Here is a 25,241-nt window from a genome sequence, read left to right on the forward strand (position 1 = left end):
ACTGCTTAACTTCCAACATGTTCCTACTTTACCCCAAGAAAGTTACATACTATAGCAACATTTCAGTGAACTTGTTCCTACTACATCCATCAGAAATTAACAGACCATAGTCATTTCTGGGCATCCCCAGAACATTAAATAGCTTATCTGTTCTTCTTGGATTATTGTTCCCCCTTCCTTAATTGCTCTCTACTGCTAGATCCCCTACATTCTACATTATAAACCATTTGTTTTACATTTTTCAAAGTTCACATTAGTGGTAGCATATAATATTTCTCTTTTTGTGCCTGGCTTATTTCGCTCAGCATTATGTCTTCAAGGTTCATCCATGTTGTCATATGTTTCACCAGATCGTTCCTTCTTACTGCCGCGTAGTATTCCATCGTGTGTATATACCACATTTTATTTATCCACTCATCTGTTGATGGACATTTGGGTTGTTTCCATCTCTTGGCAATTGTGAATAATGCTGCTATGAACATTGGCGTGCAGATATCTGTTCGTGTCACTGCTTTCCGATCTTCCGGGTATATCCCGAGAAGTGCAATCGCTGGATCGAATGGTAGCTCTATCTCTAGTTTTCTAAGGAACTGCCAGACTGACTTCCAGAGTGGCTGAACCATTATACAGTCCCACCAACAATGAATAAGAGTTCCAATTTCTCCACATCCCCTCCAGCATTTGTAGTTTCCTGTTTGTTTAATGGCAGCCATTCTAACCGGTGTTAGATGGTATCTCATTGTGGTCTTAATTTGCATCTCTCTAATAGCTAGTGAAGCTGAACATTTTTTCATGTGTTTCTTGGCCATTTGTATTTCCTCTTCAGAGAACTGTCTTTTCATATCTTTTGCCCATTTTGTAATTGGGCTGTCTGTACTATTGTCATTGAGTTGTAGGATTTCTTTGTATATGCAAGATATCAGTCTTTTGTCAGATACATGGTTTCCAAAAATTTTTTCCCATTGAGTTGGCTGCCTCTTTACCTTTTTGAGAAATTCCTTTGAGGTGCAGAAACTTCTAAGCTTGAGGAGTTCCCATTTATCTATTTTCTCTTTTGTTGCTTGTGCTTTGGGTGTAAAGTCTAGGAAGTGGCCTCCTAATACAAGGTCTTGAAGATGTTTTCCTACATTATCTTCTAGGAGTTTAATGGTACTTTCTTTTATATTGAGATCTTTGGTCCATTTTGAGTTAATTTTTGTGTAGGGGGTGAGGTAGGGGTCCTCTTTCATTCTTTTGGATATGGATATCCAACTCTCCCAGCCCCATTTGTTGAAAAGACCATTATGGCTCAGTTCGGTGACTTTGGGGGCCTTATCAAAGATCAGTCGGCCATAGATCTGAGGGTCTATCTCTGAATTCTCAATTCGATTCCATTGATCTATATGTCTATCTTTGTGCCAGTACCATGCTGTTTTGGCAACTGTGGCTTTATAATAAGCTTCAAAGTCAGGGAGTGTAAGTCCTCCCACTTCGTTTTTCTTTTTTAAAGTGTCTTTAGCAATTCGAGGCATCTTCCCTTTCCAAATAAATTTGATAACTAGCTTTTCCAAGTCTGCAAAGTAGGTTGTTGGAATTTTGATTGGGATTGCATTGAATCTGTAGATGAGTTTGGGTAGAATTGACATCTTAATGACATTTAGCCTTCCTATCCATGAACATGGAATATTTTTCCATCTTTTAAGGTCCCCTTCTATTTCTTTTAGTAGAGTTATGTAGTTTTCTTTGTATAGGTCTTTTACATCTTTGGTTAAGTTTATTCCTAGGTACTTGATTTTTTTAGTTGCTATTGAAAATGGTATCTTTTTCTTGAGTGTCTCTTCAGTTTGTTCATTTCTAGCATATAGAAACATTACTGACTTATGTGCATTAATCTTGTATCCCGCTACTTTGCTAAATTTGTTTATTAGCTCTAGTAGGTGTATCGTTGATTTCTCAGGGTTTTCTAGATATAAGATCATATCATCTGCAAACAATGACAGTTTTACTTATTCTTTTCCAATTTGGATGCCTTTTATTTCTTTGTCTTGCCGGATTGCCCTGGCTAGCACTTCCAGCACAATGTTGAATAACAGTGGTGACAGTGGGCATCCTTGTCTTGTTCCTGATCTTAGAGGGAAGGCTTTCAGTCTCTCACCATTGAGTACTATGCTGGCTGTGGGTTTTTCATATATGCTCTTTATCATGTTGAGGAAGTTTCCTTCAATTCCTACCTTTTGAAGTGTTTTTATCAAAAACGGATGTTGGATTTTGTCAAATGCTTTTTCAGCATCTATTGAGATGATCAATTGATTTTTCCCTTTCGAGTTTTTAATGTGTTGTAATACATTGATTGTTTTTCTTATGTTGAACCATCCTTGCATGCCTGGAATGAACCCCACTTGGTCATGGTGTATGATTTTTTTAATGTGTCTTTGGATTCGATTTGCAAGTATTTTGTTGAGGATTTTTGCATCTATATTCATTAGGGAGATTGGCCGGTAGTTTTCCTTTTTTGTAGCATCTTTGCCTGGTTTTGGTATTAGATTGATGTTAGCTTCATAAAATGAATTAGGTAGTGTTCCATTTTTTTCAATGTTTTGAAAGAGTTTGAGTAAGATTGGTGTCAGTTCTTTCTGGAAAGTTTGGTAGAATTCCCCTGTGAAGCCATCTGGCCCTGGGCATTTATTTGTGGGAAGATTTTTGATGACTGATTGGATCTCTTTGCTTGTGATGGGTTGGTTGAGGTCTTCTATTTCTTCTCTGGTCAGTCTAGGTTGTTCATATGTTTCCAGGAAATTGTCCATTTCTTCTACATTATCCAGTTTGTTGCCATACAGTTGTTCATAATATCCTCTTATAATTTTTTTAATTTCTTCAGGATCTGCAGTTATGTCACCTTTTTCATTCATTATTTTGTTTATATGGGTCTTCTCTCTTTTTGATTTTGTCAGTCTAGCTAGGGGCTTGTCAATCTTGTTGATCTTCTCAAAGAACCAACTTTTGGTGATATTTATCCTTTCTATTGTTTTTTTGTTCTCTATGTCATTTATTTCTGCTTTAATCCTTGTTATTTCTTTTCTTGTACTTGGTTTAGGATTGGTTTGCTGTTCATTTTCTAGCTTCTTCAGTTGATCCATTAGTTCTTTGATTTTGGCTCTTTCTTCCTTTTTAATATATGCGTTTAGTGCTATAAATTTCCCCCTTAGCACTGCTTTTGCTGCATCCCATAGGTTTTGGTATGTTGTGTTCTCATTTTCATTCGTTTCTATATATTTAGCAATTTCTCTTGCTATTTCTTCTTTAACCCACTGATTGTTTAGGAGTGTGTTGTTTAACCTCCAGGTATTTGTGAATTTTCTAAGTCTCTGATGGTTATTGACTTCTAATTGTATTCCATTGTGGTCAGAGAATGTGCTTTGAATAATTTCAATCTTTTTAAATTTATTGAGGCTTGTTTTATGTCCCAGCATATGATCTATTCTGGAGAAAGTTCCGTGAGCACTAGAAAAGTATGTGTATCCTGTTGATTTGGGATGTAATGTCCAGTAGATGTCTGTTAAATCTAATTCATTTATCAGATTGTTTAGGTTTTCAATTTCCTTATTGGTCTTCTGTCTGGTTGATCTATCTATAGGAGAGAGTGATGTGTTGAAGTCTCCCACAATTATTGTGGAAACATCAATTGCTTCCTTTAGTTTTGCCAAAGTTTCTCTCATGTATTTTGTGGCACCTTGATTGGGTGCATAGACATTTACGATTGTTATTTCTTCTTGCTGAATTGCCCCTTTTATTAGTATGTAGTGGCCTTCTTTGTCTTCCAAAACATCCCTGCATTTGAGGTCTATTTTATCTGAGATTAATATTGCTACACCTGCTTTCTTTTGGCTGTAGCTTGCATGAAATATTTTTTTCCATCCTTTCACTTTCAGTTTCTTTGTGTCCCTGTGTCTAAGATGAGTCTCTTGTATGCAACATATTGATGGTTCATTTTTTTTGATCCATTCTGCGAATCTATATCTTTTAATTGGGGAGTTTAATCCATTTACATTCAACGTTAAAACCGTGAAGGCATTTCTTGAATCGGCCATCTTATCCTTTGGATTATGTTTGCCATATTTTTCCCTCTCTCTATTAATATCCTTTATTGTACCCATACCGAATCTCTTTAGTACTGAACCTTTCTCCAAGTCTCTCTGTCCTGTCTTTGTTTGTCTGTCTGTAGGGCTCCCTTTAGTATCTCCAGTAGGGCAGGTCTCTTGTTAGCAAATTCTCTCAGCATTTCTTTGTCTGTGAAAAATTTAAGCTCTCCCTCAAATTTGAAGGAGAGCTTTGCTGGATAAAGTATTCTTGGCTGGAAATTCCTCTCACTCAGAATTTTAAATATATCGTGCCACTGCCTTCTCGCCTCCATGGTGGCTGCTGAGTAGTCACTACTTAGTCTTATGCTGTTTCCTTTGTATGTGGTGAATTGCTTTTCTCTTGCTGCTTTCAGAACTTGCTCCTTCTCTTCTATGTTTGACAGTGTGATCAGTATATGTCTCGGAGTGGGTTTTTTTGGATTTATTCTATTTGGAGTTCGCTGAGCATTTATGATTTGTGTATTTATGTTGTTTAGAAGATTTGGGAAGTTTTCCCCAACAATTTCTTTGAATACTCTTCCTAGACCTTTACCCTTTTCGTCCCCTTCTGGGACACCAATGAGTCTTATATTCGGACGTTTCATATTATCTATCATATCCCTGAGGTCCATTTCGAGTTTTTCAATTTTTTTCCCCATTCTTTCTTTTATGTTTTCATTTTCCATTCTGTCATCTTCCAGGTCACTGATTCGTTGTTCAACTTCCTCTAGTCTTGTACTATGAGTGTCCAGAATCTTTTTAATTTGGTCAACAGTTTCTTTAATTTCCATAAGATCATCCATTTTTTTATTTAGTCTTGCAATGTCTTCTTTATGCTCTTCTAGGGTCTTCTTGATTTCCTTCATATCCCGTACTAGGGTCTCATTGTTCATCTTTAGTTCTTTGAGTAGCTGCTCTAGGTGTGTCTCTTCTGGTCTTTTGATTTGGGTGCTTGGGCTTGGGTTATCCATATCGTCTGGTTTTTTCATATGCTTTATAATTTTCTGTTGTTTTTGGCCTCGTGGCATTTGCTGACCTTGATAGGGTTCTTTTAGGGTTTGTAGACCAGTTGAAGTCCTTATCTCTAATTTATCAGATCTACAGCTTCGTGGAGTACACTTTCTCTAACTAACCAGCAGGTGGCGTCCACGAGACACCTGTTCTCCACAAGCCAGATCTCCCCTGCTTAGCCTTTTTGGTGAGTGGGGGAGTGAGTCTTGTGGGGCCCAATTGGTGTCCCAAGCTTGCGTGTGTAGTTGGTGTTGCCTGCCCTGTATGTGGGGCGTGTTTCTGGGCAGTCGGGTAGGGGGGGTGGCCCTAACAATCAAATCTCCCTGATGATCCTAGAGTTTTAAAGCTACTGCAATAGTCTAATCCTTCAGTTCAGTCCTGCCACAGTTTGTCTCTGCCACTGACCCACAAGTCTTTGGTATTGGCGTATGGCTCCTGAGACTTGCAAGTGGGCCCCTCTTCCAGGCTGTGCACCCCGGGTCCTCTGTTGAGGGATGACTGTGCTATGTCGCAGGTGAGTGCCGTCCCCCCAGGGCAGTTCTGGGCTGCTGGGCTGTGTTGGGAGGCTCCCAGTCTGCTCAAATGACGGCTGAATGGGGCTCTGTTAATTCACACTGCTCCCCCTTCCCAGCTCTGGGACATTCAGCTGAGGTTGCAGGGAAGGCTAATGTCCACGCCCAGTTTTGTGGTGTGTGCCTGTTATTTGAAGCACTTCCGTCACACTGGGTTGTCTGGGGCAGCTCTGGGCTATGGGGCTGGCGATGGGCAGGAGTGTTTCCTGTCCACCAGGATGGTGGCTGTGAGCGGACACCCCCCTTTTCTTGGGAAGTTGTGTTGTTTAGTGAATTTTCTCAGCCACTGGATTATTGCCTTTTGTCTCAGAGCTCTCTTAGTTCTGCTCTTGACTTGACGTGCCCAAATTTCAATTCTTTGAAGCTTTCTGTATTGAGCTTCTTAGAGTAATTGTTTTAGAAAAAGCAAAAAGGATTTAAAAAAAAAAAAAAAAAAAAAACGGCCCTCCTCAGAGATCTAATGGGTTATTGAAATGCTAATAGACAAAGCAACCAGGGCCATTAAGGAAAAGTGCCCAGGGCAGAGAGATCAGCCTTGCTTCGGGATTTGCATATGCGCCTCAAGGCCTGATCTCCGCCCTTCCCCTTTCTGTGTTCACCAGAACTCCAAAAATCCTCTGCTTTTATTTTGGAGTTTTTCGTGTTGTTTTTTTTCTATGCCTGTCTCCTCTCTGCTGGGCTGGCTGCTCTCAGAGTCTCTGGTGTCTGGCCTCAGTCTATCTATGGTTGGAGTTTGAATCAGTAGAATGAGTTTCCGGTAAGAGCAGCCACTGCAATTCTCCCTTCTCCTTCCTGGAGCTGACAGCCCCTCCTCCCCCGGGACTGAGCCTGGCAGGGAGGGGCGCGGGTCCCCTGGCCGCAAAAAGTTACAGATTTCGCTGATCTCAGCAGTTCCACGTTTTCATGAGTGTTGTATGAAGTATGCCCAAAGACAGATTGCTCTGTGGTGTCCAGTCCACGCAGTTCCTGGCTTTTTACCTACTTTCCTGGAGGAGTAACTAAAACATACAGCTCACCAGTCTGCCATCTTGCCCCGCCTCTATAATCATTTTCATAGTTTAATTTATTATCATTTAAATCAAGTTTAGAAGATGACTGGCAAGTATTTTCCTGGGACCCAGAGGATAAATGAGATGGAAAGACATTTTCGAGACTGGGTTCTCTTTGTTCAGGAAATGCCTGGAATACAACAGAGACAGATACTCCAAATGCATCTTTTTCCTCATCATCAAATACATTATTTATCAAATTAGAGGATAGTTCCTTTAAGTTTGCTCCTTTAGAGTTGTCATGGAGTGCCTCTTCCTCAGGACAAGCAGTAATTTTAAACTTTTCACAAATTTCACCAAACTTCTGCTTTAACTGACTTGTGATGAGTTTTAAATTATTTTTCCATTCTACCTTGCCTTGTTTGATCCACAGTTCCTCATACTTTTGCATAAAAGGAAGTCCTGAATCTACAGATATATCCTTTCTATCACATTCCTCATTCATTTCTGGTTCTTGAGACATTTTTTGCAGATGGAAAAGTGGAAGATTACTTTGCTTGGTTTGATTCTCAAATGTCTTTTCTGTTGGGGTGCATGTTTTAAAAATAACTTTATCCTTAAGTAATCAAGTATGGACAAAGAAAAATTAGAAAATAATTAAAGTTTAACTCTTAATCTATGTTTAGCTATTCCCAAATAACTGAATTGTAACTAAGAAGTGACAAATAACTTGGCTTAGCCTAAAAGATGAGAAAAAAATGAAGAAGCAAACCCAATTTTGTCGCTGTTTATTTGGACTAAGCTTAATTCATTATATATTAAATTTACCAGAATTGAAATAGGAGATAATTTTTAATATTACAAAGGTTTCCTCACTTTAAAAACATTTCACCTGATCATGCCTGACATAGAGAGTCCCTGTAGTGTAATTAAGGATGTTTTTTACAGATTAGTAACTGGAGAGTAGGTAAACTTTAAATGATTAAGAACCATGGCCATTACCATCAATCAGGAAGAAAAGCGAATTCCTAAATTTTAATTCAAATTATATACTATGATAGCATTATGTACCTTGATAGATTATCTCCTGTCCAGATCTAATACATTCTAATGTCCACTAATAGGGGTGGCTTAAAAGTTTTTAATAATATTTACTGATAGTCTACCCTAAAATAAAATATGTGGAAGACACTAAGGGAAAGAAATTGGAGAGTCATTATCTGTTCTCTAACACCAAAAGCCTCTAAGGTGTGGTTCTCTTTTTCTTCCAAAGATAAAGTTTTGCTATAAGTTACTAAAGATTCTAAGAATATTTTAAGTTTTATAAGTGGTTAAAATGTTTTAAAATAATAAATTATAATCTATAGATTTTTAACAGTCTAGTCCAAATGTAATTTTATTTGGGCCACACTCATTAATGAAACACCAAAACAAAATTATACCAGAAATTTAAACTTCCACATACCTGTGGTTGGTTGTTTTCACTTCCATCAAGCCTCTCTTGTTCTTCCTCTGATTTCATTTTTAAGTCTAGTTCTGCTGACAAATCTATATATTTAGTTAAAATGAACTACTTAGAACAGTTAGATAAAAGATATAATCTTTATAATAATACACAAAATAACATTTAACCAACTGAAAATATAAATTAAAGTTAATCTTAGGTGAATATTCACTTAAGAAATATTCGTAATTATCCAGGAAGATTTCACATAACAGTCTGTGTCTTAAAAGATGAACAACATTTGAGACAGAATAAACTGTATAGTATTTCAGATAAAAGGATATAAACATTTCAGATATATAGGAAATAGGTATACACTGCTAGAGGTGTAAAACTAATGTAACTTTGGAAGCCATGAATAATGTAGTTGAAGTTTAGCATATTGTTAAAAAAAGTACTGTCATGAAGTAGAGAATAGTGGACAGTGTCCCTTTATATGTTTCTACTGTATTTTTTCAATTTTGTTTTTGGTTGTGTTCATTTATGTTGGGTGGATGAATTTGTGAATGACTCTTTATGATGTTTGTATTTCTTGACTCTGATGGCATCTAGTGTCTCTTCATATGCATTACTGAACCATTTGTTGAAGTAATTTTGGATAATTATTTTTATTTTTCCTTCTATTCCCAAAGTTCTGAATATAATCCTTTTATACACTCTCAAGTGTATTCTAAATATTAACCTGAATGAAATTTTTCCTTCTCCCAATTCCCCTTTGTTATTATATGTTGTTTTGGTTAAAGGAAGAATGCAAATGCCTTGCTAAAAGGTATTGTTTGGTTGTAGGTTGCATGAGGGGAGTAAACACGAAAGGAAATTTTGCCATGAAATGATTTTTCAATGTCAGAACTATATTATAGAAGTCATACAGAGGTACGCTAGGGTTGAATACTCTACGCTTCTTTATTACCTTCTTTGCTCTCTTTCTTTTCTGATAGCTGTGATTCACACGGGTCATGGAGAGAATAATTCTCTAATAGAAATATAGTTCCAGTACTAAACTTCTCTTTATCTATTAAGGTCATCTGTCCAAATTCTGTGGATGCTGACTGATTTTTGGTGATTGATTGTGATACAAATAGACATTTGTCATCAACTTTCAAATCCCCAGATGTTTTGCAATGCTCACTACTGAGGGTCAAACTAGTAGAATCCCAATCTGAAAAATCCGAAAATAAAATTTTCATTAGAATGTAAATAATAATACAAATATGACTAACTTGCACAAATTCTCTCTTCAGAAAAGCAGTCCTATGTTCTCCTCTCTCACATAAACGTACTACTTTTTTGTGGCTGACTGTATTTTACATGGATCATACCTGCCGTTCACTTAGATAAATTTCGTTAACTGTCTCTCATTTTTTTCCTACATTTTTATTGCTTGGGATTACTTTGATTCACTCAGCAATCTCTATTACATATTTTGTTTTTCCACAAGAGCTTTGTTTATTAACAATTACAATTCTTCAGGGATATGAATTTTTTATTATTAACAACAAAATTTATGTCTAAACACTTAAAATTTAAAAATATATGACAATATTTACATGTGTGCATGTTCTAGAAACATGAGTTTAAAAAATGTTTAATGAATTTACTACGTTAAATTTAAAACTACTTTAATACAATGAAATGGTCTTTCCTGAATGCACCAATATTGTCAGAATTCATTTTCTAAGCCTTGGATATACATGAAAAATTTATATGAGACATGATAGCCTTAAATGACCTAATTGTTTCCATGTAAAAACAGGGTAAGTCTAAGTCCATGCAAAATCCAGAGTACAGAGTGTCATGATATAGGAAATGAATGCATAATGAAAATATTTTTCCTTTTTTTAAACTCAATTGTCAGATATGAATTTCTAAAGACAAGTGAAAGAAAAAAGAAATGTAAAAGTGAAACTTTAAAGGCCACTTTGTCACCAAAGGCCCCTTTATCATTTCATAACCATGAACACCTCGGTTTAAAACACTGGTTCTAAACTGTGATCTGAGAACCCCTACAGTTCCAAGATTGGTTCAAAGAGGCCAAGAGATCAAAACTATTTTTATAATAATATTAAGATGTTATTTGTCATTTTCATTCTCATTCTCTTGTAAGTAAGCAGTGGAGTTTTCCAGAGGGCATGTGATAACGTCATAGGTCTAATGGTTAATGGAATGTGTGACTGTGTTTGCTTGTATTTACCAGACCCCTCCCCCCAACACACACAGAGCCCGCTAATCAGAATATCTGATTGGCTTAAGATCATCAGTATAAAGACACTAAAATGAAATAATTAAAATTAAACACAATTGACATGTGAAGCTTTACCCTAGGTAAACACTGGAAAACACTGGAAAAATCTTAGTGTTCCATTATTAACCTCCATGGCTCCCTAAGTATAGGGATTCCAAACAGGGAACTTTAGGGTGTCTAAACACAGAAACATCTGAATTAAAGCTTACGTTTTAAAAATCTCTTTATCCTATGCTTTTAAGTCTCTTTCTTTCAAACATGGGTACCAACAATGACATATCTGCATTATTTATATCAAAACTTTCAATTAAATTTGCAAAAAAGAATTTGGCATAAGATGATGGTGGGCATTTCCGATATCTTGTACTTTTTTTCCCTGAGTTAAATTTGTATTGTAAAATTTACCTGATTCGGATGTTTGTACATCCTTGATTCTCACTGCTTTATTAGGTGCAGAATCTTTCATTTCAACGATAGGCTGCATGGGCTTTGAAACAAGATGATTAATAAATAAAGTGTATTTCACAATCTGTAGTTAATAACTGAAGATAAAAATGTAAAAGTTGTTACCTTCACATGAGGATATTTCTCAGGAGAATCTAAAAGGCAAAAGGAACATATATAATCAAGGACATGTGACTATGAGAAAAGCCAAGCCACAGGTTCATGCAGAGGTAGAATCAAGCCGAATCCTCATGCTTAGCTTTGAAAATGATTACTTTAGTTTATATGTGGATTTTTTGGTTAGGACAACATGACGGAAATATGAATCTATTATAAATATCAAAGAAAAAAATAGGAATAAAGGTTTAATAAAACATACAGTTGAGATTTCAAAAGTGAGATTATGTATCAATTGACTAACTTAACTAGAAAAGTACACTGATGTCAGTGTGAACATGCTGACTGATGGGAAGAAAAGTGACCCTTAATCAGAGGATCAAATCATGACCCTAAGAAAAGAAATGTCAAAACTGATGGCAGAATGCAACAGCATATCTTGAATGCAATGCATTAAGGTTATTTATACCATTATGCTACAAGTATTTAATATTTCATGTTCTTTAATTGGCCCTGTAATTTAGAAAGTAAACACTCGTGATGACAGTTGAGTTGCATGCATAATTCATTTCTCATCACAGAAATAAAGTGATCTGAATTAATCACCTTGGATATACACTTGTAGAATAATAGTAATAAAAATATTCATTTTTTTCCATACCCATGTGGGCTACTGGAATGCCTACATTTCTTGTATCCTCTAGTTTAGCCATCTTAAAGTTTCTCGATCCACTCATGCAAGAAGGTATATAAAACACATCTAAGAAACAATGTATAATACACTTTCAACATTGAAATATGATTATCAAAAAGGAAAAATAAATTTAATTGCCACAGAAATAGATATTAATAACCTTTCATATTTAAAATCAGTGCAGTGATTTTTTTAGTGAATTTAGTAAATTGTCAGGGAAAATAAAAATCTTATTCAAAATTAGTTTGGTTTGATATATCACACTAGTCTTGAAAGGATTTTTATGAAACAGCCGTCTTACCAAAGAATTAGCTGCCTTACAAAAAAACAGCCCATGTTTCTCTATTCAAATTAGTCTCATTTGATTAACTAACACCATGCAACACATCTTCAGTGCCTGACATAGAAGGGGAAGAGAACTGAGTAACTGCGGTTTACCCAATTCCAGCACTCCCTCCTGCTTCCAGTATTCTCCAGAGCAGTAATGATCTAATCTTCGGTTTATAGGGAAATACACTAAAGCCAAGTGACTTCTCCCAAGTTTCCTCAATAACTGCAAAATTACCTAGATAACTTCTTTTCCTCCCTCCCCTGATTTCCCTCCTGCTCTTCAAAAGTCATCTCTAGATCTGGGCTCTAAAGTACCCCTCTTCTGCCTTCTTTTTATGAATTATCCTCACCACTTCTTTTCTCTTTGTTTAGCAGTGGTAACTTGCAACTATAATTTCTATTTCTTTATTTCTTTCGTGCTCCTTACCCTCTCCTATAAACAAAAGCAAAATCATGCCTTTGAACCTTTTATGTTTTAAACTAGGACACACACCATGGCTTGTCTTCTAGATTCTTTAAAAGGGAAGTCTACACCCTTTCTGTTCAAAGTGTAGTCTCAAGACCAGCAGTATTGGCATCACCTGGGAGCTTGTTAGAAAGGCAGAATCTCAGACCTTCTGACTCAGAATCAACATTTTTAACATGGTCCCCAGGTGATTCATGAAAATCTGAGCCACTCGGGTCTATTCTGAGTCTGCTTCCACATTTCTTTATTTTCACTCACCCTTCTGGAAATTAAATTCCTCCCTGACACTTCCCCAAAACTGAGACTGGATTAAAAGTCATAAAGTTTCTAACGGACTTTTTATCAGGCTTTAGGGTCCTTGATATCTCCAGAACTGAACCTGCTCTCTTCTTTCAATTCTCTTATTTTGGTCTATGTGATCCATCCTATGAAGTAGCAACATTTTACATGACATAATATTATATACAATTAGAGCTGACCATACTGCTTAAATTCCTCCAAGGTAGATGAAACATAGCTCAGTATGATCAGGAGCCTCCTTCATTAATGCCTTCCAAACAACGGGGAAGAGAGTCAGCGGGAAATTAGCGCTCTACTTCTTGGACAAGCTTGGTGTAGGAATCTCACTTCATATTCTTCCTGCATTTCTAACAGTCTGTTCCTTTTTCTAAAGATTCATTTTATTTGACCACATTCCACTATGCACACCTGATTCTTTTTACTCCCTATACTCTCTGCCTTTCTCATTCATTCTTCTCTTTATGCCATTTCTCTCCCTTATTTCCTGACTGTCCTTAATTTCACTCCTTTGGTAACACTCATAATTTTTCATCTGTTGCTGGCATCTTCTCTAATCACATACAACTTATCTCCATTTTACTTCTCTTTTTCCACACTATGTATTTAATAGGTGATTTCAATTAGAAAACACCAGTGCTCATGTGTCAAACATTCTGTCAAATGAATTTTTATAAAATGCAGCTTTACCTTCTATTTGTCCATTTAATATATTTTTTCCTTTCCGATCTGTGACTTCAGATAAATGAGCAACATACTTCTGTGGAAGACTCTCAGAGATGCTCTGTTAAAATAATGAAATGAACAAAGATTTCCTAACCACTTTCTAAGAAAATAACTGAATTTCCTAGTTTAAAAGCAATTAAACTTAAATATAAGAGCATGTATTAAAAATGAAAGCATTTAAATGGAGAACCTCATATATAGTCTCTAGTCCGTATCTAACCCTTATCGTTACTTGGTCGTTGATTCTGTAAACTGAGCAAGGAAGACCAGAGAAAACATATTCATATACAAAACACTGATTTATATTCTAACAAGAAACTAACTTCAAAACACTTAACTCTAATTTGCATTTCCCACCAAAAATAAGAGGACATTTTAAAAATAATGTATTTAAACAAATTCTTTAATAAGTACATTTGTTATAATGCAGCAGTAAAATGAGATGCTTGGCATAAGGAACTTTGGAGTACGTCACACTGAGTATAAACCAAACATCTTAGAAGTTGCTTCATGTAGGTAAACAAGGACTTGGAGGAACCTAATTATCTTCTATGACAAATGAGAGCTAATGCTTCATGGCAAAATTTTTTTGATTTTTATTATAGGGAAAATTATTGAATAAAATGACAAAGTAGTAAGAAAAACTTTTCTTTAGGCTTTAAGTAATAGGAAAGAAAAATGAGATATACCATGCAACTCTTTGCACATTAAGAATTATTTCAAAAAAGTATAGTAAGCTTTAGTAACAAGAATAAGAACATTTTTAAGCATCTAAAATATGCCAACCACTTATTATGAACATTTTCTTTTCCATACATAATAAGAAAAAGAATGATTATGATAACAGCTATCCCACTTCTTATTTGCGGCTCACTCCAATATGTTAGATTAAAATGGTGAATAAGATACACAAGACAGCTGTGGTCCACTGTTGTCTCTGTCCAGAATGTTCTTCTCCCACTTTCAAACAACTGGCTCCTTCTCATCCTTCAGCTGGCAGCTTAAAAGTCATGCTCAGAGAGATCTTCTCTAACTACCTAAACCCCACACCCATACTCAGCCCAACTAGAAACTCATCCAATAATCTCTAAGCTAACATTCTCAGTTTCCTTCATATGAAGCACTTATAGTGACTTGTTTTTCTGCTTCTACCACTACAACATAAGCCCTCATTTTATATTCGGTGTCTAACTGCCTGGCACATAGTTGGACTTCAACAACAGAAATGTATTCAAGACCAAAATGTCTAAAATCTCATCAAGAAGGCCTCAGGTGCCAAATCACTACATAACTACAGGATATCTCCAGTAGTAGTCTACTGAAACCTAACAAACCCAAAATTATAAATCCACACATCTATTCTAACTTCCCCCTTCTTTGATTGACACTTCTGCCATTTTACTTTACTTCAGGTTTAAAGAAGTGTCAAACAATATTTAGTAAGTCACTAAATAGCACGGTGATCATTTTATCTTACATTTGTATAGCATCCTTTATAGTTTTCACAGTTGTTACCAAATTACACATATCTGAAAGGTACATATGAGTACCATTTTTATGAATGAGGTAACTGACATTCAAATGGGTTAAGGAATTTTTTCCAAGATCCCAGAGTTAGTAAGTGACAAAACCAGGTAAACTAACATGACTTTGGACTTCAAATACAGTGCTTGTACCTTGATGCAGCAGTTGCCTGCATGTAAGAGATCAGGCCCTTCCTACCTCCTTCCACAACAGTCACCTTAGTACAGCTTGCTATTACTTTACTATTACATTACTACAAGCATGGCTGCCATAAATGCATTCTATTTTAACAATCCAAAACAGTTTTTACTTATTAAAACACCACTACACAAAACTGTCTTTATTGTAACCCACATATTTTTACCATTCCCCCATGCTTATCCTTCTCCTGAAATATATCTTGCAAACATACTTGACCATCCAAATATAATAATAGTTTCAAGCTCCAGGCATCAACTTTTTTCAAGTTGTGAAAAACCACTACAGTGGGAGAGGGGGCAAGATGGCAGCACAGAGAGGAGTGGAATTTAGTTAGTCCCCTAGAACAACTAACAAACAACCAGGAACAACTAGTACATAATTTGGAATAACTGCTGAGGGACAACCGTTGACTGTCCACACATCGTACACCAAGCTGGATTGGGAGGAATGCCTGAGATCACAGCATAAAATCTGTAAGTAAAAACTGTGGAACTGCGCTAGAAACCCCCTACCCCCATGGCAGGCTGAGAGACAAAACCTCGCTGTGGCAGAAAGCAGTACTGTCCGAGCAAGCGAATATAGCTCAGCCCAGCTCCAACTGGGGTTTTAATTAACAAATGTGAACTGCTGAATACAAGCTACAAACCACTAACAAGCAGACAGAGGCTTTTAGTGATGACTGACCTTAAAGAGCCAGAAGACTCCTCTGTCCTGGGAGGGGGAGCCCAGAAAACCAGGTGTTATCTTTGGCTGCAGGATAAAACTGGGGGGTTGTGGACTGGCTAGAAGTAGTCTAGTTTAAAGCTTAGGGTGAGTTTCATGGTTTGGATAGTTATTCAGTGCCAGTTTGAGATGATCGTTTCTTGTCTTTCTGTCCATTTTCCTCTCTCTCAACCTGAGCAGCTCAGTGGACAATGCCTCAGCCATTTTTAGTTCGCAGCGCTCTGACCCAGATGGGGTGGAGATAGCAGAGGAAGGGAGACAAAGGAGCTATTTAAATGCAGATGATAACTCCCTAGGGGGTGTATCCTCCCTAAGAGGAAAGAGGTGAGGCCCAGCTCTACTACTTGCCTTCTCTTCAGAACCAGACACCAGAACCTGGGGGAAAACAGCTAAAACAGAAACTAAGGGGCCACACCTCCTTACACCAGTCAGAAGCAACAGGCTGACAGGTGCCACCTACTGGGCAGGTTAGGAAAAGCACAGTGGCTAGAGACCTCACAGGAAAGGCTGTCAATCTCTAAGACACACCTGCAGGGAGACTTGAAACTGAATATAACCCCACTCTGAGATCTGAACCCGTTCTAGTCTGGGAAAATATGATTGGGGTAACCAAGGAAAACAGATGCCTAGACAACAGAAAACTACAATCTACACTAGGAAAAACAAAAATTAACGGCCCAGTCAAAGGAACAAACTTACACCTCAATCAACATACAGTTGAAATATTGTTTCACTTTAATGAAACAATCTATTAAAGACTTTCAAAGAAATACGCTAAATCAAATAAAAAACCAAATCAACGAGTTCCAGGAAGATATGGCAAAAGAGATGAAAGCTATAAAGAAAACACTGGGTGAACATAAGGTAGAAATTGAAAGTTTGAAAAAACAACTGGCAGAATCTATGGAAATGAAAGACACAACAGAAGAGATGAAAATCACAATGGAAAAAGACAACAGCAGATCTCAAGAGGCAGAAGAAAACACTCAGGAACTGGAGAACAAGACACCTGAAATCCTACACACTAAGGAACAGATAGGGAAAAGAATGGAAAAATATGACCAATGTCTCAGGGAACTGAATGACAACACGAAGTGCATGAATGTACATGTCACGGGTGTCCCAGAAGGAGAAGAGAAGGGAAAAGGGGCAGAAGCAGTAATAGAGGAGATAATCAATGAAAATTTCCCATCTCTTATGAAAGATATAAAATTACAGATCCAAGAAGCGCAGCATACCCCAAACAGTATAGATCTGAATAAACATACGCCAATACATTTAATAATCAGATTATCAAATGGCAAAGACAAAGAGAGAATATGGAAAGCAGAAAGAGAAAAGCGATCCATCACATACAAAGGAATCTTGATAAGACTGTGTGGATTTCTCAGTAGAAACCATGGAGGCAAGAAGGAAGTGGTGTGATATATTTAAGATACTGAAAGAGAAAAACTGCCAACCAAGAATCCTATATCTGGCAAAACTGTCCTTCAAATATGAGGGAGAGTTTAAAATATTCTCAGACAAACAGACAATGAGAGTTTCTTTACAAGATACCTGCTCTACAGGAAATACCAAAGGGAGCACTACAAATGGGAAAAGACAGGAGTGTGAGGTTTGGAACACAATTTTGGGCAATGGTAGCAATGTAAGTACACTGAACAAAGATGACTGTGAGTATGGTTGAAAGAGGAAGGTTAGGAGCATGTGGGACACCAGAATGAAAGAGGAAAGATAAAGACTGGGACTGTATAACCAGTGAAACCTAGAGTGCTCAACAATTATGATAAAATGTACAAACATGTTTTTACATGGGGAAGAACAAATGAATGTCAACCTTGCAAGAAGTTAAAAATAGGGTGGTACTGGGGAAAAATACAATCAATGCAAACTAGAGACTCTAGTTAACAGAAACACTGTATTATGCTTAATTTAATGTAACAAAGGCAATACACCAAAGCTAAATGCCTATAAGGGGGACATAAGGGAGGGATACAGGACTCTTGGCATTGGTGACGTTGTCTGACTCTTTTATTCTAATTTAGTTTAATTCTATCTTTCCTTTTGTCGCTTTTTAGTTGTCATGTTTTTTTCTTTCTTTTTCTTTTGCCTCTCTACCTTCTTTGACTCTTCCTCCTTCTTTGTGGAAGAAATGGAGATGTCCTTACATAGATAGTGGTGATGGTGGTGAACACATAAATATGTGACTATATAGGGAACCATCAATTGTTTACTTAGGATGGAATGTATGGTGGGTAAACAAAACGGTCTTAAAAAAGAAAAAACAACAGATGGATGAAGAAACCTGGAGGGCACTATATTGAGTGAAACAAGTCAGACACAGAAGGACAAATACTGCATGATCTCATTGATATGAACTAATTATAATATGTAAAATCATAGACATGAAATATAAGTTACCAGGATATTCAATGAGGCTAAAGAATGGGGAGCGGTTGCTTATTATGAGCAGAATGTTTAACTACTTTGAACTTAAGTATTTGGAAATGGACAGAAGTGACAATAGCATGTTATTGTGAGAATAACTAACAGTGCTGAATGGTGTGGAAAGGGGAAGCTTAGAGTCATGTATGTCACCAGAAGCAAAGTTGGAGGTTAAAAGATGGGAATGTATAAAACAGTGAATCTTGTAGTGGACAATGTCTGTGATTAACTACAAATATTAGAAATCTCTTTCATGATCTGGAACAAATGTATGATATCATAACCAGTAGTTAATAATAGAGGGATATATAGGGAAAAAATATACCTATTGCAAACTATGTACTACAGTTAGTAGTATTTTAACATTCTTTCATCAACAGTAACAAATGTATTATGCCAATACTATGAGTCAATAAATGAGGGGGGGTGGTTGGGGGTATGGGAGGATTTGAGTTTTCTTTTTTTATCTTTATTTCTTTTCTGGAGTAATAAAAATGTTCTAAAAATTGAAAAAAATTAATTGTGGTGATGGATGCACAGCTGTATGATGGTACCTGGGCAACTGATTGCAGACTTTGGATCTTTGGATAATTATATGGTATGTGAACAATCTCAATAAAATTAAATTAAAAAAAAAAAAACACTATAGTGCAAAACTGTTTCTTTGTGAACCTCATTAGGACTTTTACACATGGAATCATACATTTAGCCGTATGTTGACCTGGAATCATTCTCTAGATTTTTTAAATTATTTTTATTAGAGAATTTGTAGGTTTACAAAAAATCTATAGGAAATACAGAGTTCCCATATACTCCCTCCTCACACATACAGTGTTCCCTATCATTAACACTGTGTATTAGTGTGGTACCATTGTTATAACTGATGAAACAATATTATTATAATTACACTATGAACTATAGTCCATTGTTCACATTAGGGCTCACTGTTTGTGTTGTAGAATTCTAGTTTTTTTCTTTTAATTTTTATTCTATTAACATTTGTGGTATATAAAATTTCCCCTTGTAACCATAGTGAAATGTAACATAGTGGTGTTAATTACATTAACAATGCTGTGCTACCATCACCACCACCTAGTACCAAAACCTAAACAGAAACTCAGTGCCAATTAATCATTAACTCCCTATTCCTGACCTTTATCCCAGTACTTGGTAACCTGCATTCTAGTTTCTGACTCTACGAATATGCTTATTCTAATTATTTCATACCAGTGAAACCATCTGTCCTTTTGAAAGACAGTCCTGCCAGATATGAATTTCTTGGTTGGCAAATGTTTTCTACTAGCACATTTAATATTTCATCCGACTGCCTTCTTGTCTCCATGGATTCTGATGAGAACTAAGCAGTTAATCTTATTGGAGCTCTCTTGTACATAACATGCTGCCTTTCTCTTGCAGCTTTCACAACTTTCTCCTTGTCCTTGGCATTCAGCATGTTGACTACCATGTGTCCGGACATGATTCTCTTTGAGTTTATCCTGTTTTGGGTTCACTGGGCATTATGAACATCTACATCCATGTCTTTTTGTTAAATCTGGGACATTTTCTACCATTATTTCTTATAGTCGTCGTTCTGCCCTATTTCTTTTTCTTCTCCTTCTGAGACTCCCATAATGTGTATATTGGTATGCTTGATGGTGTCCCACAGGTCTCTTAGGCTCTGTTAACTTTTTAAAATTCTTTTTTTCTTTCTGCTCCTCAGCCTGAATCATTTCAACTATCTTTTCTTTAGGTTCACTGATTCTTTCTTCTGACAGTTCCAATCTGCTGTTGAAACTCTCTAGGGAATTTTTCATTTCCGTTATTGTGGTCATCAACTCCAGTACTTCTATTTCATTACTTTTTCAAATTTCTATGTCTTTATTGAGATTCTCATATTGTTCATTTATCATTTTCCTGGTATCTTGTAGTTCTTTCTCTGTGTTTTCCTACTTCTCCTTGAGCATATCAAAGATTTTTTAAAGTCTTTGCCCAGTATGTCCAAAGTCTCGTCTTCTTCGATGGTTTCTGAATTGTTCTCTCATTCCCTAGGATGGATTGTCACTTCCTGTTGGCCTTCGTTTGTCTTGTAATCTTTAGTTGCACACTCTCCATTTTTAATATTTTTAATTAACTCTGGGATTTAGTCTCTGAGCTGTTTCTTAAGTTTGTATCCAGCTAGTGATATGACAGACTTCGAGTGTTAGGCGCTAACAAAACCAACCAACCAAAGCAAAAAAAAGAACACCTTCCACAGTTTTTGCAGTTTGACTCTGCACTGGCTGACACTCAGCTTCAGAATTCAGCTCTCCTATCAAAAAGATCAGCCCAAGGCAAAACTGAAGGATAGGTTCTTTTCTATCTTTTCTAAGTTTTTGTCTTGCCTATTCATAGCCTTAGGAATTCCCCCATTTATAGGAATCAGAATGTCCCCTCTATTCCCTAGGAAATAGACTCACTCCCCCTCCAGGGTCCTCTATTGTATGTCTTAAAGCCTATAATCCTTTGCCTCAGGACACTTAATTGTTCCTTACCCTGCTTAACTGTTTCCTGCATTGCTTGGTTCTCACACTGCTTTAGCTTTCTGAAAGCTGCCTCTCCCATGGGGCACATTCTGGGAGGGGGAGCCAGAAATCAGTGCCCTGGTTCATTCTTTCAGGCTGTCACACAATAGGTTGGCACCAGCATACAGGCACCCCGGTAAACATGCAGGGGTTGTTCTGCTTTCTTCAGAACAGGGCCAGGGTCTCACAATGGGAGCACCACCCACTCTGTGCTGGGGAGGGGGTAGAGGTAGGCCAGCAAGGGCACCACAAACTTCTCCTACCAGTTTTTAGTTGCCCTTTGTTCCATTTGGCACTTGCCCATTTACTGCAACCCTTTAACTGTTTTCCGGACTTTTGAGGAAGGTGGCTCTGCCAGAGTTTGCTAGTCGTTCACAGACTCTGTGGGGAAACGGCACCTTGGAGCGTCTTATGATGCCATCTTGGTCGACTGGAAGTCTCTCTAGAAAAACTTAACTTCAGAACCTAAATTGGTTGTTTATGACTTCTAAGACTTGCTTTTTCCTTACATACACGGGCTTCATTAAATGGATCCTGCAAATTAGTGAATTATACTATGCAACAGTTTTGTACTTAGTACATAATTACTTGATTAATTATACGTTGAAAAATACAACAAAAGAATTCCCTGTGGGCATATACAGAGATGAGAAAGCAAAGTCAAAACATCCTCTTTTACTTTTTAACATCACTCAATGCTTATACTTTAAAAAATAATAGACTGTACCTCAGAATCCCAAGGTGATTCTATATCTTCCTTTTCACCCAATCCTAAAGCTGGCATCATATCTATAAAGTGTAGTCACAGACACATTAATGAGAACATTCATTACTGTGAATATTAAATACATGTATGTCTAGCTGCATTCATGAATATTTCAATGAAACAAAAGTTAAAGCAGAAAAGAACTTCAGAGGGTCGAAGTAGTTTCAGGAAAAAGTGGGTAGTAGTTTGAATACTTAGAAAGAAAGACAGCAAAAGAAAAATATTTAAAACAAATGATATCATACTTAGAGCAACATATTTTCAATTAGATTTTTTATAATCATATTTAAGCAAAGAAAAATTTTCATACTTACCACTTCTATCATTTTTGTGTGCTCCAACAACAGAAGTCATATTGCCACTATTTGTTTGTTCTCTTGGAGCACTTTCAGTAATACCAATACCAGCTTCTTTTTCTATAATTGCTGGCTTTGTTGTTCCTTCCTACAATTGAAAAGAAAAAAAAAAAAAACAACTTCAGAAAGCATTACATTCATTTGCTCACTCACTCATTCAGTTAGTACATCAGCAATATGGCAACAAACATTTATTGTGTCTATCAAAATTGTAGGTACTATCCTGCAAGTAGCTGTAATAATAAATAAGAGAGAGTTTCTGTCTTATGTTCTAGATGGGGTAGAGATACATAAAAACAAATAAGGGTAGAAAAGTTGTCATTCACTAGTTATGCAACTGAAGTGGATAAAGAACAGTAAGGGTACTTAAGAGGGAATGGTCTATTCTATCTGGCGAGCTCCAAAAGTGCTGCAAAGATAGGGCTATATCTTGAAAGACAGAAAGGTACAGAGGAGGGTGTGAAGGGCATTCTAAATGGGATGGCAGGAGCAAATGGATGTGGCATAAAACAACTCATTAAAAGAGAGTACAAAAGTAGTGTTGTTAAAATGGAACACAGTTATTGGGAATGGGATGGAGGGATAAAACTGGAGAATTAGGGCCAGATCACAGAGGTGTCATGGTAGAATGTGAACTTTCCCCCTTAGGTGATGGGAATCCACTGTAAGCTTGTAAGCAGAGGAGTTATACCATCACAAATTTATTTTAGGAAGGTCACACTGGCAGCAACGTAAAGACAAAGATAAGGGGAGCAAGACCAGAAAAACTATTTCAAAATTACGGTAAGAAAGTAAATTAGGGTAATGAGAGTAGGGAGAGAAGTGAAAGGACACATGAAAAGCTGGTAAGAAGGTAGAAAATTCTCAACTTGGTGACTGAGTAGATGTCTTAACTGGGAGGGTTGGAGTCCAGAATTTTTCCCACTTACTTGTTTCCAGTAGTGCTTTTTACTAAAATGGGGAAAATGGATGACAGAGTAGATTAGAAAGAGTCAGGTGGGTTAGTGACAAAGTTCCATTTGGGACGTAGCAAACTGCAGATGTCCAGGGGACCAAGAAGAAAGATTTGGATACATTTGGAGTAGGCGTAGATGACCTTACTCAGAAGAAGCATATGGGAAAAAAATAAATATTTGTAAAATACGCTAAGCTGAAATTATTAAATAATGCAGACCTATCCTGAACTCTGAAATCTTGAAAATGTAAACAAGAGAAGGAAATAAAACCACAGAATTCAAGTTTCCAATCATATATTTTAACATCTGGTTCAAAGATAAAAAATAAATATTCTTTTATTAGTATATGTAAATATTCATTTCTGACATATGGTAATACACAGTTTTACAGTTAATGAAAGGATTTAATTCTAAAACAATTCAAAATATTACAAAAAGGTTCATCTTAAAATACTAATCTTAAAGAGAAGTTTTAAACTACATAATAGAAATGCTTACATGATTACAGAATTATGAGGCATTTTAAGTACCATTATGATATAAAAAAGACATAAAATCCCATTTTAAAATTCACAAGGTTTATTTCCATATGAATAGCATACGATAATTTTCTATCATATAACACACAGGATGGTAGTTAAAGACTGGAGAAAGGATATAGCATCAAAAAATCAATAAAACTCTGATTATCAAGCAGGAACTAAAAAAAAATGAAGTCAATACGATCCCTGAATTTTAGATAAGATATATGTGCGAAGTTTAACAACTATGAATACTAAACTTAACATTTCCTGAAAATAATGAAATGTACTGGCTGCTGGAGTTACTTTAAAAAGTAAAAAAATCATCTGCCAGAGACAATTGTGTATGCTCTACTGGCAGCCTTTACTTCCTTATGACTATATGCTTAAATAATTTTAGAAAAAAAATCATAAACTGTGATTTCACCCATTTGATATGTGTATGCATGTGTCCATTACATGCAGACAGTATTTGGGTAAAGAAAAATCAGAATCTCTCTACAAAAAAAAAGGCTACTTTTTTTCTTTAATTTAAGAGTGTTTCAGCTTAAAATTTATTTTCTCATTTAATGGATGCAGATTTAGAGCGTCATTTATACAATCAGAAATTTCAATCTTATTTATAACAGTAATGAGTGAAAAGACGAAATGTTTATTTACTTATCTCTCTCTTTATTCTTAAGAGATCTAAAACAGCTACTGAGTAGTACCAAAGAGTAGGACAATTAAGTTAGATATCACAAGAAACAAAAGGGCCAATTATCATAATTCACACTAAATCTGATAAAGCTTAAAACAGATTTCACTATGAACAGATGACCCTACAAACACAGAGTTTGCTAAATTAAAATACAAGAAATTAGTAAAGATAAAAGGAGTAAAGATTAGATTTTCTTTCAGTTCTTCAAAGAAAATCAGCAACTAAGTATTCAGAAGAGTGTGAGTATTTTCTTTCATTTACCTGGCTTTCTTTTCTCAATCTGCATTTAAAAAATTTCTATCATGTTCTATAATAGAGTTCCTGCCCTCATTTAATCCCACTATTTCTTTTTGTGTTTTTATAATAATCTCTTTCATCTTGACCCTCTTCAACCTCTATATTCATCTTACCCTTTGTGAATGAATTCTTCTCCCTCATCCCCCTTCTCATTTACATATTTGTCTAGTTGTTCTTTTTGGTGGCCTTCTAATTCCTTCCTTCTGTAATGTCACACCAAAAAACTGTACAGTACCAGCAACTCTTCATAAATCTCAACCCTGTTCATGTATCCTGCTAGCTCTTACACTTGTTTTCTATTATGATCTTGGGGAGCTCCATTTCTTTCTAGAATCCTTGTCATCTTTAAGTTGATACACAATTAAGAGAATGCAGGGAACAGAATGTGGAAAAAGCATGGAAAAAGTTAAAAACAAAACAAAACACAACTTTACCTTTGTAGCACCAGGGACTGCTGAAGACTCGAGGGGAGGTTTTAGAAGAGGGTCAGGTGATGGAAAGGCAGCATGAGAGAGGCCCTGGACTCTGACTGGCAACTTTGGGAGACTTTCAACCACATCTTCTTCATGTGCACTATCAGAACTACTGTCCTCCAACAAGGTTCTATTTTCTGGTCTCACAATGCTACGATTTTCTTCGACTGCAGTAAAGACAAAGTAAAGAGTATATGAAAGTATCTGTAATTTCAAATCAGTGAATAAA

At 36.3% G+C, this 25,241-nt stretch overlaps 1 protein-coding gene across 1 annotated transcript in view; it reads right to left on the reverse strand.

The window, feature by feature from the left end:
* The window catches only part of LOC119518087 (ankyrin repeat domain-containing protein 26-like), a 130,048-nt gene that overhangs the window by 78,551 nt on the left and 26,256 nt on the right, over positions 1 to 25,241 (reverse strand). The window contains exons 10-18 of the mRNA XM_037815161.1: positions 24,974 to 25,179; positions 22,024 to 22,153; positions 21,671 to 21,732; positions 13,454 to 13,547; positions 10,986 to 11,014; positions 10,821 to 10,902; positions 9,084 to 9,332; positions 8,135 to 8,217; positions 6,730 to 6,859 (exon numbers count right to left, since the gene is read on the reverse strand). Of these exons, the coding sequence (XP_037671089.1) occupies positions 6,730 to 6,859; positions 8,135 to 8,217; positions 9,084 to 9,332; positions 10,821 to 10,902; positions 10,986 to 11,014; positions 13,454 to 13,547; positions 21,671 to 21,732; positions 22,024 to 22,153; positions 24,974 to 25,179 (1,065 nt within the window). The remainder of the gene's footprint in view (positions 1 to 6,729; positions 6,860 to 8,134; positions 8,218 to 9,083; positions 9,333 to 10,820; positions 10,903 to 10,985; positions 11,015 to 13,453; positions 13,548 to 21,670; positions 21,733 to 22,023; positions 22,154 to 24,973; positions 25,180 to 25,241) is intronic.

Source organism: Choloepus didactylus, chromosome 21, assembly GCF_015220235.1.
Source record: "Choloepus didactylus isolate mChoDid1 chromosome 21, mChoDid1.pri, whole genome shotgun sequence".
In the NCBI taxonomy this organism is placed as follows: Eukaryota; Metazoa; Chordata; class Mammalia; order Pilosa; family Megalonychidae; genus Choloepus; species Choloepus didactylus.